Source organism: Diplotaxodon limnothrissa, linkage group LG9, assembly GCF_057381915.1.
Source record: "Diplotaxodon limnothrissa isolate DT_005_m linkage group LG9, D_limnothrissa_male_GT1.1, whole genome shotgun sequence".
NCBI classification, from domain to species: Eukaryota; Metazoa; Chordata; class Actinopteri; order Cichliformes; family Cichlidae; genus Diplotaxodon; species Diplotaxodon limnothrissa.
Genome location: NC_140604.1, coordinates 5989366 through 6007791, shown reverse-complemented (window position 1 = coordinate 6007791; position 18426 = coordinate 5989366). Strand labels below are relative to the sequence as shown.

At 42.3% G+C, this 18426-nt stretch overlaps 1 protein-coding gene across 1 annotated transcript in view; it reads right to left on the bottom strand.

The window, feature by feature from the left end:
* The window catches only part of hecw1a (HECT, C2 and WW domain containing E3 ubiquitin protein ligase 1a), a 71873-nt gene that overhangs the window by 21195 nt on the left and 32252 nt on the right, over positions 1 to 18426 (bottom strand). Inside the window, exons 7-11 of the mRNA XM_085361898.1 lie at positions 8681 to 8823; positions 8266 to 8366; positions 6482 to 7443; positions 5438 to 6008; positions 394 to 492 (exon numbers count right to left, since the gene is read on the bottom strand). Of these exons, the coding sequence (XP_085218024.1) occupies positions 394 to 492; positions 5438 to 6008; positions 6482 to 7443; positions 8266 to 8366; positions 8681 to 8823 (1876 nt within the window). The remainder of the gene's footprint in view (positions 1 to 393; positions 493 to 5437; positions 6009 to 6481; positions 7444 to 8265; positions 8367 to 8680; positions 8824 to 18426) is intronic.

Here is an 18426-nt window from a genome sequence, read left to right as displayed (position 1 = left end):
GCAGTTTCTCTTTTACAAATACAGTACTTTTACAGTACTGTGTGAGAAAAATGGTGCTTGCAGGGGAAACAGTGATTGGGGACTCTCAGTGATGATGTAACGGCTCGGTTGAGTTTAGGCTTTCTGACAGCCTATCAGTATAGGCCAGCAAGCCATCCAACAATCCTACTCAGAGTAAATCTCCAACCATGTACCATGAAGCAGAGAGCAGTATGAAGCTGTATGTTCAAAGCTCGATGAGTACGTAAGGAGAGACGAGACAATGATAAGAAACACAGAGGAGAAGGAATGTATTTGGAAAGCAAATAAATGTGGCGGCATGCGCACACAGCACAAACACTCAGAGTGTTAGCATGAGACTCCAGAGTAAGACTGGGAGCTGTTGGTTCTTACTTGGAGGTAAGGCTTGGTCAGTGGCAGCAGGAAAATGGTTTAGGTCATGGCTGGGTCGCAGGACTGGAAGATGGCCAACAGGAGGGGAGAAGCTTGAGCCTACAGGACATTAGAGAAACAGCACGGGGTGAATTACCATAGGGCCAAGGATATTCTGTACCAACTATAAGACTGGGAATAAACTGGACTTTGCCCACATAGATGTGGAATCCCCATGTGTTGTTAGTTAGATATGTGAACACTGAGGCTGTAGACAGACATGCCCAATGTTTCATATATAGATGTCATAGAGTTAATGACATGTAATGTTAGCATATATTTGGCTAATGCTACTGTAACTGTTTATCAAATCAATAAGGTTAAAGAAAAATCAGTGAAAGCTGAAATACCAATGTGTCAGTTTACCAATGAAAGGTTAAAAAAGAATATTTATTCTCAACAATTTTAATAACAAATTCATTTTGTTTTCGAATCAGAACATTTCCTGTTGTTAAATTTGAGAACCTGATACTTGTCTTTATCTTGCTAGTTTTACATTAGCTTAATATACAGTTGGGGTCATAAAGGTGCTTATACTGATGAGCATGAATGTCATGTTAATTTTGGGTTTTAATAATAGGAAGGTGAAATGACTGTGCAGCATAGGTCTTTAGCAACTCAAGAATTGGGTGTAAATAAATCTGTACAAGTTGCATCTCAAAACAAGCTCCTGGCATAATTCTCACTGGATATTTGACCATTCGTCTTGGCAGAATTGATACTGTTTATTTAAATTGGTTTCTTGCCTGGCATGAACTGAGCACAAATTTTCAAATGTTATGAGTATTGGTCAGTAAATGCTGTCAAATAAATCCTTTTGCTGGCAAAGAGAAACTACCAACAGTGTCCCAAATTACCATGACATTCATGTTGCAGTTATGTCAACTTCTGAGATTATAATCTAAATCATTTTTATTTATAATGAAATTGGTAGACAAGAGTATCTAAAAAATGAAAATATTTCTTGGAACATCTTTCATGCCCTGCAGACACATAAACAAATCATGCCCATCTGCCAACCACATTCCTTTAATCTCTTTTTGAACTACTCTACCACCAGCACCAATAACAAGAGCTAGAAGTTAGTCTTTCAGCTAATTGCCCCACCAACAATAAACGCTGTCTCCATTTACATATATATATAGTTACTATTACTTGGAGACTGTTTTGAAATAGTCTCTAACAGCTTTTCCATCAGCTAGTAAAATGGTAAAATGGTGAGTGAGTATGTGGTCTGGATGAAGGAAAATGTGTGTTAATGCGAAGTGCAAACAGACATAGCATGCTTTGAGATGGGATTGTGATAGGATTAGCTGGAGTCAGCCTGAGGGAAATGTAATCCATAAAATGCTATCACATTAATGAGCAAGCTTTCCTTCCACTAAAAAAGAAACATTGATCACCAAGGAGAAGCACTGATGCTCAGGCATCAAATGTCTTTAACATGAGTACACACTGGCTGTACATACATTGCAAAACACAGAAACATCACTGTTGAGGTAGGACTGTGACGGAAGGCCATGATATGCATCACTGTGTGTAACTCGTTAATTGAGATTTGCCACATTAATGCAGTTATGGCGTTAACGTCACTTTAACGAGATTAACGCTGACAGCACTAATATATATACATTAAAAAAGAGAGGTGAGATGATTTAAGGCTTCAGTGCTTGGGCTTTAGGGTGGAGATGGCCAATGTCTATCATTACCTCTTGTAAAATATAGTTGGAAGGCAAAGCTGGACGGATCACCTTTGCCTTAAAGGTTCTCATAGGCTGAGATTATAGAAAGCTCCAATTACAGGCTATAAAGTTTCTATAGTGGAAAAGCAGATTTTAATAATAAAACTAGTCTAAAGTTCCAAAAGCACACAAGTTAAAGTAAACCAGGAGAATCCGAAACAACATTCTGGCACCTTCAATTAATAAGTAATCAAATCGAGCAGTTCAATAAAGACAGAGGAACATTTCTTCCTGCTGATGTTCATGCTGGTAGATGGCAGTAAAGTTTTAATCATGGAAATTCACCACAGAGGTGACTAGCATTACAGAAGTGAGTGAGCACATATGAAGTAATGTTTATAATTGCTTCAAAAATCTCAACAAATACCACAAAACACAAACTTTTTGTGCAGTTTGGAACACAATATGCTTGGGAGTTAAAGGTACAGAGGCTGGATTTCCCAGAAGTTAAAGTGTGCCAAGGACAGTAATCAGTGATCAGATGTAAGAGAGAGAGAACGAGGAGAAAGATTAGAAATTTTCAAAGTTAAGGACTGGCATAGTTAAAATTGTTTTTCAAATCTTTAAAAATATGAAAAAACAAATTTAAGTAATATAATTTTGTTATTGAAAGGTTAAATGAGAATACATGACAGTTTAATGTAGTTTATTGCCAGTTAAAAGCATTAGTTTGAAGTGTGGTAATAAAGTTAACAGTAATGTACTACAATGGACTTGTCAAAGCAGCCTGTGGTGCTCATGGTCAATGTTAAATCAAGGGTAGCAGACATAAATTTGAATTCAAGCTGATCTGTCTGCTTAAATGTTATAGAATTCAGTTACACCCACAAAGACCAGCAAACCTAAGAGCAGCAGCACAGTTCAGCTTATCCCCATATGTAAGGAAAATAAATCTGCTGGAGCTTACAAAGCAGATTTTATGTCTTATTTCAAAGTTGTTGTTTTCCCGCCATTCTGTACTGCTGCACTGGATATTAGTGTTCCTCCACCTGCCAAATTCCATTTTAACCCCTGTATAGGCTTGCAGTGTTCCTCTCCATCACATCCAGTTTCAAAATATCAACATGGCCTTACAATAACATGGCATCACAAACTACCAGGGGATACTACAGTGGCGACTTCAATCTTTTATGTGGTCCTATGGTTCAATGACCCAACAATCCATGATGGGGACCTTGCAGGTAAAACTAACATTGGCCCTGCATGGGCTAAACCGCAAAAGGGTAAAACTGCTGTGGGAGCCACATGGGCTAGCCTACAAGGGGTCCACATGGTTTTTGAAGCTGGACTGCCTCCAATTGGGGCCAAAACGGGATACCTGTGGGTTTGCTTTGCCCACACAGCCCCACAGTTCACCCACAGATAGCTGCTGTGGACGTGCAGGGGCATGCTTGTTGTGGATGTGGTTATTCTAAAAGTGAGATAGAAAGTAAGAGCCTGTGAATGACACATGGTTCATTTACTCACCTGCCTGTCCTTTTCCAAAGAGTTACCAAGGACAACTGTCCAGATGGTTCGGGGTAACAAACCATCTGTTATAACAGGTAAGCAGTCCAACACACACCCACAAGGCCAACACAAACTTGGTCCAAGAATAAATGGCAAATGGACTTATGTTTAAATATTGCTTGTCTGCCCAATTTAAGCACTCAAATCACAAATACTACAGCCTCATTCATCCAGTCACACACACAATGAATGCTCTATCCTAAGCTGCCCGACACATTGGCATGCAGACCGAAGGAGCTAGGGATCAAACCTTATGATTAGCTAGTTACAGTCACTCTAATAGAGGCAACCGAGGAAACTCCACTCTTGTCACAGCACTACTCATTCACTTTCTTGTTTATTTGGTCTTCTGCTCAGTTTCCATCATGCTAGCGGAGGCTGAACACCCACACACAAAATCTTCCCATATATGTTTTTGTAGATCATTCACACAAACTCGACACAGCACCCACACTTGACAGAAATTCAGATCTGGATGGAGAAACCCATGGTTTCATCAAGCTCTGAAAATTGCATAAATAACCAAGTACTGGTCCAAGTCTTAAAAACCCAAACACACTTAAAGGTTTCCCATAATCACACAACCAAATTAAATATCAGAGAAGTGATAAAAGCAGATTCAAGCCAAGAGCATTCAAATCCAAAATGGGGGGAAAAACAATCTTTGTGTGCAAGAATATAATCGTAACAAGCAGGAAGAAGAAAACTAGACAGCTATCGAACTCTGCAGAGGGTTTGAAAACATTTTAGTAAAAGGAAGTCTTACAGGGTTCTGCAAAACTGTGTGTGTATCCAGCTTTCACTCTCTACAGGCAACATCATGTAAAAAATACAAATATACAAAAATGACCAACATAGTAAAAAAAATCCAGTCAAACACAGTCAATCAGTTTATACTTAAATATATACGTTTACAGCTTATACTTAAATAATTTGTCACTTCAGAATTTTCCTTTCTGAGGAAGTAAAGTGAGGGCCATTAACAAGCAGAGCCTGAATCTCCCAGAAGGTAAACAGAAGCCTTCGGTGAAAACCTGGTAGATAAAAAGTTACATTAAATTGGCTAAAACGAATATTAGTAGGAACATGTATTCATTTGGGCTTCACTTGAACATTGAGGCACCGCTCCATGAAAACAACCCCCCCCAATGACAGCTATGACCCCCAGAAGAACAATGCTTCATGAACATGACACGGCTGAACCTAAGCTGCTGAGCTGACTGAACCTCTGCACACGAGCCTGAGACAATCCACAGAGACCCATCTCAACACTCACAGATCTCAAATGATTCTCTCCATCATTCCACACGCTCAACAGGACATCCCCTGGATTTCCACTTCCCCATATGTCAGAGCTTTTTTGGAGCCATGGGAGGGACCCACACACCAGTGTTAGAACAGCTAAAAGTCATCGTACTGACTAAAGAAGGAGAAGAAACATAAAAAACATCCAGTTGAGTGTCTTGGAAATTAATCATTGTGGGTTCAATTTCATTCTAGAAATGGCCAAACAACAAAAAAGAAAGTCAATTTTCTCCTCATGCCAGACAATGAGACAAGAAAGCTTTAGAGAAGCGTGAGCTAGCGTATTTGTCTCTATAAGAATAGGCCAACATGGTAGGCATTGGGGGAAAAGCTTCACTTTATATATGGCCGGTAAGGTAACTTCCTGCGAAGCTGAATGTGTTGCTTGCCTAGTGTTCTAGTCTAATTTGAAAGCTGGAGGTGAAAGAGTTATTCTGAGACAATCTCACCGATGCTGTTCTGATCACTGGGCCCCGCCACAGCTGGATCCCCCTGCTCTCCGCTCCTGGTCTCCTTCCATCTGCCCGTCCTCCTCTCTGCCCCGCCCTGCTCTTCTCCGTCAGGGCCGTGATTTCCATCAGGTACTGACTCAAAGGCGCTCTCCTCATCTTCCTCTTCCTGGGAGGAGAACACAGTGCTGCTGGAGAGCCGGTTACTCTCCACCGAAGACAGGCGGGTGTGGCTGCAAAACCGCCCCCTCCCCTCATAGCCGGAGTTGCTGTAGCATGATGTGCTGTAACAGGAGGTGCTGTAGCACGAGGTGCTGTAGCAGGAGGTGTCACAAAACTCGCACTCGCTTTCACCTGGAGCTCTGTGGGTGCTGCCGCCAGCCCTCCTTCCTCCTCCATTGCTGGAATCCCCCTCCTCGCTTTCTGGACAGGAAGGGGAGATCCTCCTGACTGCTGTGTGGCCTCCTCCAAATCCTTCACCTTCCAGAAGTTGATTCAGCTCAGAGAGGCGCTCAATGGAGAGGCTGCGGGGCAGTGAGCGCCGACAGCAGGGGCCCGGACACCCCAGAACCTGCACGAGTTTAAAGACACAGATCTTTTATTACTCTTCAGCAGAGGTGAATCAGAGTGAATGAGTGGGTTAGCCCTTCAGTATGTTAAGTGCAGAATGAGAACAGGATTTATGCTGCCACAGCTTTCTAAAATAAATCATGCATCGTGTGAGCAATCCCAGCACATCAGCTGATCTCAGTGCTACCGGGCAATTCCCTGTCTCATAAACAGCACGCTATTCAAATTCAGTTGGAACAATTTAATTTGGATCATTTTGGTTTATAGCTAACACTAAACCAAAGAGACAGTATGAGCACAGAAGATCGAGAAAAGCTAGCTTACATGCTATATGTGCTAAACAGGTGTACTGCCAACACTTCTTGGGGGAACTCCAGCTTAAGAAGCTCCACTGCATACACCACATAGTAAGAATGACTCCACAACATCTTCTGTTTGTTAGCAAGTGTCTAACCAGCCCATTACTGCCCCTACCTGAGAGGGTGACTGTGATGTATCCTCTTCTTCATCATCCTCCTGCCCCTCCTGCTCTTTGGAGGTTTTATGTGTTGGTGATGTGCTGTTTGTCTCCACAGTGCTGTCTGTATTCACTCCTTCCCCACTTTGCTCTTCCTCCTGGCTGGGCGGTCTGTGCTGGGCCGAGGGAAGACTGTGAAGGAGGTGGTGAATCCGGATGTAGTGGGATCGTGGCGTCTCAGGCTCGCCACAGGCCGAGGCAATCACCGTCTCCAGCTCTGACACCGGGAGGGAGCAGGGGCGGGTTTTACGGCGTGAATGAGCATTGGAGTTGTAGTTCGACAAGAGAGACTGGCAGGAGCAGGGGGCACAGCTTCTTTCCCCTCCCTCTCCAACCTCCTGCGGGGCCCCTTCAGCTGGGCCTACAGGAGCCTCCTGGGGTGCAGTGTTTTCCTCGGGGGGAGCCTCCACAGCAGTGGCCTCATCGAGAGTCATTTCTGCTACGGCACAGTCAGAGTGTGGCTCTGACTGTGCTTCATCCACAGCCTCTCTTCCTTCTGCTGTAACCTCCTCCTCGGCTTGGGCTGCAGTCTCCTCTCCCTGCTCCACATCTCCTTTCTCCTGCTGCCCCTCCTCTCCTCCCTCCTGCTGCTGCTCACCAGATTCTCCCTCCGCCTGCTCCACCTGAGGCTCAGGAGTCAAGGGTTCCTCTCTCACCGTGGTCTCCTCTTCCACACTTCCTTGCTCCTCCTGTGACGTCGCTTCACCCTGCTCCTTCTCAGCGGGTTGGACCTCCTTGGGTGCGGAGGCTGCTTCAGGTAAAGTCTCAGGGTCAGGAGGAGCATCCAAGGGAAGATCAGGCATGTCAGGGCCCACGCTCAGTGTGTCATCATCGGGAGCATCAGCAGCATGGTTGACATCTGCTGCGTGTCCACCCTCAGGACAGGCCGCCTCTATGACTAAGGAAACCTCCTCATCGTCTAAGAAAGAAAGGTACACGCTTTCATCACTGTTTCATAAGTTTCATTTTCAAGTTGCTGCCTTCAAACTGAGCTTTGTCTTCAGTGTGCAGTGACTTAAGTGAAATCACAAATTTTTCAGAGAAATACTGGGTGTGTGGCCTCTGATACAGAGCAAAGATTTACCTGCTAATTAGAGACTAAACTTTGAGCTGCTGGTGCCTTTTGCAGTATTTTTTACTGAATCATCTGACAAATAACACGACAGACCGTGCGGTACAGCTAATGTTCTTTAACTTCCTAGAACCTGGCGTCCACATATGTGAACATCACATTTTGGGTTATTTAGACCAAAATACTCAATTTTGCTCTACAAGGGCCTGATATGCACTTATGAGGACATTATACTGCTACTGTTCTATCGAACTGTTTTAAACGAATATCCTCATCTGGTAATTGTTTGTTTTTATATTCATCAGGACCCAATCAGCCCAAATATCAAAGAGAAATTAAAAATGCATGCCTGTAACTGAAGTGTCACCACACAGTGCAAAAGTTGCTATAGTACGGTTAAACATCATTTAGTTAGCCAACAGTGGAACATTTGATGGATGTTACTTTAACATTAACCGCCGGTATAAGTTCCATTTGAAGGCAGCAACTGGGTACAATGGTTGTGCCATTACATTAGTAGCAGTTTAAAATCTTATATTATAAAATGTATTATGGAGATAAAATAAATCTTGCAGCATATCCAAGTCCTTTTCAGTCTCTTACATAATCTACAGCTACTAATTCAAGGTGAACTGTCCATACTACTACATAGCATTAAGCCTGGTGTACCTGGGTGAATGGAGGAGGTCAGCTCAAAGCGGAACTGCAGCTGGCCACAGACATGATCTGTAGGCAACCTGCGACCTAAGGAATAACTTACTACTCGATCCCTGGGGACAACACAGAGACAGGCGACAGTTAGAAAGGGTATGTAAATGAGAGAGAAGGGAGAAACTCGGTAAAAACATACAGTAAAAAAAAAGTAAAAATAACATAGTAGCTAAAATCAGACTGTTACATGGCTTTTAAAGCAGCTATAACCACCCACATCATTTACCTCACGGACAGCCTGTGTGGGCCAGTTTATGTAGGAGAACTTTTACAGCTCTACAGATTGAACCATTGAGCACAAGCAAACCCCTGAGCTGATGACAGCCATGCTGCATTTATTTAAACAGGGAAAATCCTCATAAATGTGTTTTACCCGATGGCATGTTTTTCCAGCAGTCTCTGGACCGGGACCGAGAGCTTCCCCAGGAAACGCTTGATGATTGGTCTGCTCTTGGCAAACTTATCCTTCACCTCAATCTCCAGGACATCAGTGGGTAGGGACACAAAGTTAAACCTCTGGAGAAACAACAGAGGACAGAGCAATTTCTTGTTGGATGTGTGATATGTAACACAGGCAATCATTTACAGCATTCAGCATTTAAAGCACTAACAGGAATTACTATAAAAAAGGAAAAAAAGCAGGCAAAAAACTTGATCATCCAAATTTGGCAAACAAGAATATATTATTAAATGAGATGTCCATATTCTGTAGACTGACTTGGGTCTGAGTGTTGAATCTAAACCAGCACCGTTTTGTGCTTAAATGTGCCAATTCTTGAATTCTTTGCTCGCACTTACTCAAACTGCCCTAATCCATACACCTAAAACCAACACATATCTGGCAACCCTTGAAGAGACCAGACCAGAGTCAGTGCCAGCACATCAATCCTCATGACTCACCAAGATAACTGTGAAAACTTGTTGGGTTTTTATATTTGCTATTCAAACATAGCATGAGTAAATGGAGTGCCTGCAGAATGAAGGGTATGAGCAGAACACCAACAACAAAACAAAACATTTCCTGGTAGCTTAGCGTGCCTAATTTGGGGTTTATTTTTCTTCCTCAGTGTTATTTGTACTTTATTTATTTGAGAGAATCCAATTCCCCATCTTTCTCTTTTGGGGTTCTGATGACTGTCCAAGCTTCTTATACACTGCTTGGAGAGTCCAAATCCTCCAAAGCTTTTTATTCACTCTTACCAAGATAGATTTTAGAGGGAAATACTGATTGCAGCTTAAAGCTCTTTGAGACAAGCTTCAGAATTTCTGGCACCAAAAACGTTAAATGCTTAAATTAGTACTGGCACAAACCTGTTAGTTGGTTTTTATCAAAGAACAAAACAACAACAACAAACCCATGATGGGACTTCCCTTCTGCATTTATACATTTTATTCAAATGTCAATACAAAGACCTCTTTTCCTTGTCTCTGTCTTCACCTGCATTTCAGAGTTCTTGTAAATCCTGTCTTATGTCCGCGTCTTCATTTAAGGTTAACACTCCTTGAAATTATTATGATGGGGAAGTAATGGGCATCAACAGGCACATTAAAACCACCAGCCTAATATTGTCCTGAGGCTTTGCCCTGTTGGGGAATGCACATAGGACCTCTGGGTGATCACAGTGGTGTCTGGCACTGGGGCTTTATCATTTGGATGCTGTGGAATGGGGCATCAGCCTTGTTCTGATGATATACTTCATCAGGATCTGGGTGTTTTGAAGATGAGGCAGATGACTTTGTTGAGTCCCTCAAGCAATTCATAAGCAGTTATTGCAGTGTGGAAAGTGCATTGTGTACCTAGGGCCTGTCATTGCAAAGAGAATGGTCTTAGTCTAATACTAAGGAATTAGGGCTGGGCTATATCACACTGTTCACGGTAATACTGGTATAATGTTGGGCAACGACAAGAAAATGAAATATCGCAATAGAATATGGGTAAAACGCGCATGCGCACTGCCTTTGTTTTCATATGCACATGGTGGAAAAAGCATGGCGGCGACGCAGAATGAGAAGGGCGAAAGCGGATCGTTGAATGAAACGGATGAACCAGAACTGGTTAGTAAAAATGCTGCAGCTTCAGTGGTGTGGAACTGGTTTAGCTTTCGTCCCTCAGATACACAACAAAGCACTATTTTTGGTAGCGCAGGCTAGCGGGCCGTCGTTATTACCGTGTTTTTTGGAAAATACGGCACACTTAAAATCAATCCTTTGATTTTTCTGACCATCGACAGAGCCCCTTATAATCCCGTGTGCCTTATGTATGAACTCTGGTTGTGTTTACTGACCTCGAAACTATTTTATGTGCACGGCGCTCGAAAATCTGTCAAATGTTTTAGTACGACTTTGCTGAGCTACGAAGCCGCACCGCTTGATGGCTTGTCGGAGCATTACGGCTATCGTAGGCAGGAGCCTCGCGGAGTGATACATACTGTGTATTCTGCCCCTCGGTTGTTACTTTGTTGGGTTTCTTTGGCTGGCGCATTTCTCAGGTTTCCCAATAGTGGGCAGTATTACCCCTTCAGTTTGTGGCTTCTTCTTTGGTTATTTGGTGTGCACTACACTGCCCCCTTTGGTGATGTGTTGTAAACAGCAGGCAAAGTTCACACAGGCAGTGTGAGAAAATGCATGGAGCAGAAAACAAGCTGCACAACTTTAAGCTCAGTTTACATCGTTGGGGAGTTTGTTGAGCCATAATCTGTAAGTAAGCAATGTCTAACTTCACTTTCTGTAAGATTTGTTACTTTCATGTTACTTAAAAGGTTATTTGAACGTATAAGGAAAGATGTTAGTGATGAATGTAAAGCATAAGGAAAGCTATGTTGCTAACTTCTGTTTTGTTTACAAAATATGTTGATACTGATGCTTACGTATTATTTTACTGTATGTTCACAGTCTTACAAATTAAAAGAGGAAAAAACGGTCCGTTAAAGACACAAAGACAAAGCGATGTGTCCTGTCGTTCCTGGAACCATCTCCTCTTATGTTAAGCTCGCTGCATAGGGTGAATAGCCATACATTCACCTGAGGGCAGCAGACTGTGCTTCAACATAATATTACCGTATTGTGTGTGTATAACCTCTTTTAAGTTTTGTGGATATTATACCTGGTTGTGCTGAGGATATGTCGGCCAGTTTCCACTGGAAATGCCCTTTGGTTAAACTGTCAGTGAGGAATTTGCATTTGCACTGTTACATTTGTATATAACTTTAATGCACATAAAAAACAGCTGCTTGTTTAAGTGAAAATACATTGATGTTTTTTGGGGTTTTTTTGCACTAATAAAGTTGTGGAGTTGTAAAGTAATTTGTCTAATGTCAATTATATCGTCAGTTATATCGTTATTGCAAATTTTCAGATGTATATCGTCATAAATATTTTTGGTCATATCGCCCTGCTCCAGTAGGAACCAAGGATTTCCAATAACAACCTGCATTATGACGAAGTAATCAGTGTTCTTTACCTCATCTGTTAGTGGTCTTAATGTTTTAGCTGATATATGTTGCTCTGCCTTCAGTGTTTGATGCTTCAGACAGTATTCGGACTAACTTCAGCCTCCTCACTCTTTAAAGTAGGATAATTTGCAGCTGAGGCTCTGATGCAAGGAGCTCCAAAAACACCCTTTTTTGGGTGTAATAGGCTTGTTTGAAGCCTTTATTCTGAGAGTATTTCTAATGTTTACTTCATGATGGTCATGATGAAGTATAAAGAAACTGCAGCTCTGATAACTCTTTATATACTGGTGAGTAGAAACATTTCGTCTTTAATATGCTTTTGACCTTGCTCACGCCAGAATAACAACTCTGACTCTTTGAAGCGTGGACTCAGGCATCAGTGCATTAGCAGCACTTCTATTCTGCAAGCTGAGACGTGCAGCCATCATGGAACCCATTTGTTCCAGTACTTCTCCACTGATGGTCTCAAGTGTCTTTATACAGCAGTTATGAGCTAATCAACATTATTTTCTTCATCTGTAAGTGGTCGAAATGTTTCTTCTTTAGTGTCAGATTAGTCAACAAACTCATTAATATGATGCTTAAAATTGAATTCCTAAGACTTCACTGTGTAAATCTAAATGCCTAATTTCCTATACAATAGATGCCCACATGAATAATTCCTGTGAAAACCTTGTAGAACAGGTCTTTCTGCAACCATACTATTGCATTTCTGATCAGTTTTGGAGCATCCAGAAAAGGGCAGGGTTTTTTAGGTATATATTAGCAAAGAAATGCTCTCTTTAATGGCCTTTAAGCCATTCACATGATCTTAACAACCACAGCATGCTTTTAAGTCACTGAAGTCAAAACTAGCAGCAAACAAGGGTGTGTTTCTTTGGAGCGTGCTGGCAGAACATGTCAAGAAAGGAAATAACACTTGCTGATGTCCGTGGACTCTACACATTAGCCAGTCCTTGACTCCAAAAGGTTTTCATACAAGTATTAAAACCAGCCCTTAATGAAAAATGATAAAACTATTAACTACGAAAAAAGTTAATTTCACTGTTTAAATAGCATAAATAAACATTTTACTTTTTATTTACTGTTTAACATTTATTTACAAGGTCATTTACGTTCTGAGACTACAGGATACGATGTAGGAACAGTAGTTTTTGCTCGGTGCTGTGTTCTTGTAAAGTACCATCCATATACACTTATTCTCCCTCTTCTCTCTCAGCAGCAGATTTTACATTTTTGGGTTTTCCTTCTCTTAATATCTTAGCCAAGTCTCTGTATATCCATGTGTGTTTAGGTGATTGGAAGCTCCAGGCTACAACTTCCTTTTCCCTGCAAGTCCAGTTGGACATGATGAAATGAAACCTGAAGGGGTGACACTAAAGTTTGATTGGATTAGTGTGTGTGTGTGTGTGTGTGTGTGTGTGTGCGTGCGTGCGTGCGTGCGTGTGTGTGTGTGTGTGTGCGTGTGCATGTGTTGTGGCTGCTACATTACATTCTATCTGCTTTGCTACCCTTGCCAGTGTCTCAGACAATGACTAAAGTGCTGATCATGTTGGCTGCTGTTTTTCCGATCTGTTTCACTCACTGTGTTCTTGTGTGTCCCTGATAGTTCTTTTGTGGGAAGGACAGAAGGAAAAACATATTCACTCAAGAAATGAGAGCAGAACAATGTAAAATGGATCTGACTGCATGGGATAAAATGAAGTGGCAAATGCAGGAAAATGAAAACCGGGAAAAAAAGAGTTAGCTGTGGAAATCTGTGTGCAGAGTAGGGATGGGTATCATTTAGGTTTTATCCGATACCGGTGCCAAATCGGTACTTTTGAAACGGTGCCGGTGCTCAAACGGTGCTCAAACCGGTGCTTAAAGAATGGAGAACACAAAATTGGTCCAAAAACCTCTCATGCTCAGCTGTTTTTTGTAAAAAGATAACAATGTTAGCCTTTTCTGCAGCTATGGGGCATATATGGTATCACTCTTGGCTGGAAGCAGTGCTTAAACAATGGAAAAAACACAAACTTTGTCCAAAAACCTCTCATGTTCAGCTGTTTCCCACTTTTTCTTTGGTCATTTTAGCCTTTTTGGCCAGGGTGAAGGGAGTATCTGCCATCAAACAAGAGGACAGCCGCATGTAGCTACGATGATGTTTGCTAGTTCACCTTACATGCATTAATTTAATAACGTGGTTAGTGTACTCAACGTAAATTACACACGAACAACATTAAGCTACTCACGCAGAGAAGAACGGCTGCTGCATCATCATCCTCATCATTTCTGCTACACTGGCAGGGCTAGGGGCCAGGACTCTCCTCTTCGTGTTTTTGGGGGATGTTGCTAACTCCGGTCCGATAACAGGCACCACACCCGCAGTAGATGCGCTCGGTGTGAGGTCTCGCAGCAAGCTATCAAATACGGTGCATTTCTGGGCTTTTAAAAAAAACGCTATGCGTCGCCAGGTGTTTCATCAGATTTGAGGTGTTACCTCCTTTGACAGTATCACAGTATCAGCTTAAAGCACTTGTTGCAGGCTGCTGAGTTTGCATATTTTGCTCTGAAGTACAGCCAGACTTTTGACCGCTTCGCCTTGGGCATTTTTAATCTGTAGCTCTGCTCTAACTGAACGTACGTACCTGGGCCCGCCTACTATTCTCGGAAACGTAAAATGATTGGCTAGAAGTGTATCACAGCTCAGGAAAAAAAAGCACCGAAATAAAGCACCGAAATGTGCGCTGCTTTTCGGTCTGCTTACTACCGTTTATGTCAGAACCGGTGCCATCATGGCACCGGACACCGGTACCCATCCCTAGTGCAGAGAGATAAATGAGGAGGATTAAATGGAGAACGAGTGAATCATTTACAAGAGCAGGCAGAGGAAGGTGCCAGTGGGGTTGCACAGGATGGACGGGAGGTGGATGTGGGGTAATGTGGGTATCGTGTAAATAATTACCTGTTTTATCACAGCAGAAATAGCTCATAGAACCCAAGTTCAAAGGGAAACAACGCCATCAAGGTATATATAGTTACTGTATATACTGAATGTACTGTATTTTAGAGTAGAGAGTAAAGTTGCTCTGGGTCATTCATCCATCCATTAGGCTTATACTTATCAGCGCTATGAGGGCTGCGGTTCATGTATTTTTAAATAAGAATCCCACAAATCCTTGACTCTAAATTTCACATAATTCAGCCCTCCTTGTCTGTCATCTTTCAGAGTTATATGTTAAAGATTTAGGCTGAGCTCACAGCTGCCTTCTGCATTTCACCAACTACCAGGCCAGAGCCCCCCAGCTCTGACAGACTGTCCACCCCCCTCCCTTGACCCCCACCGGTTTGCTCACAGAGCAACTCGGTCCACGGAGGATGCCACCACCATCACCCTTCACAGATTGCTGAGCCATCTGGAGAACAGGAAGAGCTAAATGTGGATGCTCTTCGTGGACTACAGCTCAGTGTTCAACACTATAAACCCAGACATCCTCACCACCAAACTGGACCACCTTCAGATCCCGCTGCCACCTGCTCCTGGATCAAAGACTTCCTAACCAACCGGCCTCACTCAGTCAGCCCCACCTCTCTCCCCCACTCTCACTCAGCACCAGATCCCCGCAGGGAGGCGTTCTCAGCCCCCTTCTGTACACCCTGTACACTTATGACTGTAAACCAACCAACGTCATCGTCAAGTCTACCGATAACACCACCATGGTTAGGTTCATCTCTGATTGACAGCGTACAGAGGTTGAGTCTCACAAAAAAAAAAGGCAATTCTATTCTATTTTATTTGTACAGCTCCAAATCACAACAACATTCACCTCAAGCCAAAAAAATGCTCTTTTCATTTCAGCACCACAAATCCACCACGCAGGAGGAGCTGAAGCGTCTCGACATCAGGCCATTGATCCCTACAAGGTCATACAGAGCAGGTTCACTGGGCTGTCCACTGTATTTAAAGTGAGTGGTTATAAAACAGTGAATGTTAAGGAGCTGGCAAACGGACAGCAGCCAGATTAATTACCTTAATCTCAGTTTTTTGTTAATTGATTAGAATCAAGCCAAAATTAGCAATCTTGCCTGGTCAGGCAGGCTAATCGTCCCACTTTAATGTGACTGATGAACTGGGCTCCTGTCCTGAGGCCTGTACTGTCTTATCCAGGTAACTTTGGTTTCTGTACTGCAAAGTTGGTTTATTTCTCACAGGTGTAAACTGCCATGTGATAGATCTACAGATCTATAGGTATGAAACCACTGCCTACTGACAAATCCATTGTCTAGTGCCACCATTCCTGGGCAATCTCTTGCACCTCTGGAGAGAGTAGAAGGGTCCAAAGTTTCCAGTAGCATCTAAAGTCTTTGTTTCCCCTGATGAACATCTGCAATAAGAAGATTCTTACAAACACCTTAATTCATTTTTTTTCTTTTTCTGTTGCCAGGAAACAATCATCAGTTTTATAGACATGAACAGTGTCACTGTTAAAGCGCTAGGCAACAGAACATTAGACACCAGGTTAGGTGTGAAATTCAAGTGAATGTAGGGGTATGTTTCTACTTCCTCACACAGTGCTTACAACATTCGCTCTTGCGCTGGTGCCATTAGCTAACAATCCTGACCCAAGAACAGTTCATCAAGCAGATGGACTGCCTAGTTCCGTCTAGTGGTAGATAATCACAATCTTCCAGTGTCATTGTGCTAACTTGCCAGTGTTTGTTACAGCCCTCAGTTCTTTTCAGTGTTTTAACTGTGTATTGTAGGCTCTTTGCTCTTGGGTCCTCCACCTGTTTTTCATCTTGACTTCCATTCCTGTCTACTACTTCTTCAGTTCCTCCACAGTTAGTTGGATCTGTTTAAAAGCATTATTCATGGAAGCTGTGGATTTTTGTGAGCAGCTAGCCATGGCCTGGAAGTTACTGTTAGTTACATGTGTTCGCTCATGTCATTTGCTTCTATCCTTCTTCTATTGTTTGCTGTTTTGCTTACATCCCTAGTTTATTACTTGCCATTGTATATGTTCTGTAGCCTGTTTTGTTGATTGACTTGGACGTTAAATCCGTTACATTCAGGTCAACCTCTGTTCGCCTGACTTTTTAGCCGTTAGTTCAACCTTTAATTGTTACTAATGGTTTCTTACTCTGCTTCTGCTCTAGTTTAATCAGGCTTCATTTTAAAACACAATTATCTGTTAACAGAGAATTGCACACCTTTATGTAAACAACAGAGTCTGCTTCTACAGACAGGAAGCCATATTAAACATTCAGTTTTGATTCAAAATTGTGTCTCATACAGCGCAGTGCTGGACTGCAGTATGGAAAGTCTGCTGGATGAGCCAGCATGTTCCATTAGAGTTGACACAGTACATCACTGCCAAGCAAGCTGAGCAGCTCGCTCAAAATGGGATCAGTTTGGAAAAAGGAAAGTGACTTAGAGCTGAGTGGATGCTGTCAACTGGGACACCACATTAAATCTCTGTATGAGTCTCCTGAGGGACATAATAAAGATAGAGACTGTGCCACAGGACATCCTGCGATCAGTGGAGCTTGTGCACAAATCACAGGGTCACAGCATAGTTATGCCTGTTCTATTCCAGATCATGTAGAAGCTTAAGCACAGAACAGTGCTGATTGGCATCACCTCATTTATAATCTCCTATTGAAACAATGGTTACTGCTTATTCACATTTTGTATTGTTCACAATGCAGTCCCTAAACCATGTCAAATATCTGGCTACCTCATTTATCCACACCTAGTCAGGTGTGGATAAAAGCATACCTGAGGCAAGCTTCCCAGAGAGCTCGCTTGTCTTTGCCTCGGTGGCACCAACCATTTTAGCCAACCTGGTTTTCCATTTTAAGATAAAACCTCTGCTCACCGACACTCTGGTATTCGTCTCCTTTTTTATGTTGTGGCTTTTGAGCCGGGTCGTAACAAGGGCATATAATCAGTTCCTCTGTTAGAGCTACTCCCTGCTTGTGATGTCTGGATACAAAAACAAAGGAATGAATCTAAAAAACAAACAAACAGATTTAACATAATATATTTTGCACGAGTGGGGAAATTAAATGTAGCGGACTCTTTTAACATTAACGTCATATTTTGTTTTTTACATTTTTTGTGTTCTGTTTTCCTCCTATGCCGCTCATTTGCTTTGTCCACAACAGATTGTAGAGTAATTTCCAGCAAGTCTACAATAATTAGGTGCTTTTGCTTTTCACAAAGCAAACACGATTTTCATGGATTACACTGATTTCACCCTAACTATCCTTTCTGGTGCTGTACGGGGCGCAGCAGGACATTTTGCTTTGTAAATGCTTCTGTTGTTTCAACAATAAGAGAAATTATATAATACGACAATTTGGGGAATGAAGAGAATTTTGATTCTATTCAGCTGTGTTCCCCAAGTTTCTCCACTCTGGCCTAATCTTTATTTAAACCCTCAGTTTGCTTCTGTTTTTGTTTTGTTGTGTCGTCCTGCTTGCTGTGTGCCCTGTGTGAGCTGTATAACTGTAGCTGCTTCCAGCTTATTAGTCACACAGTCAGTTCCTGGTTTCTGTCTAGTCAGAGTTAAACTCTCGTCTTGAGAGTCCTGTATTGGGTTTCACCTTCTGCCTGCCACACAGTGTCATGTGACAGTTGGAGCCAGCTGGTATTGGCCATGCTTCACCTTTGCTAATTCAG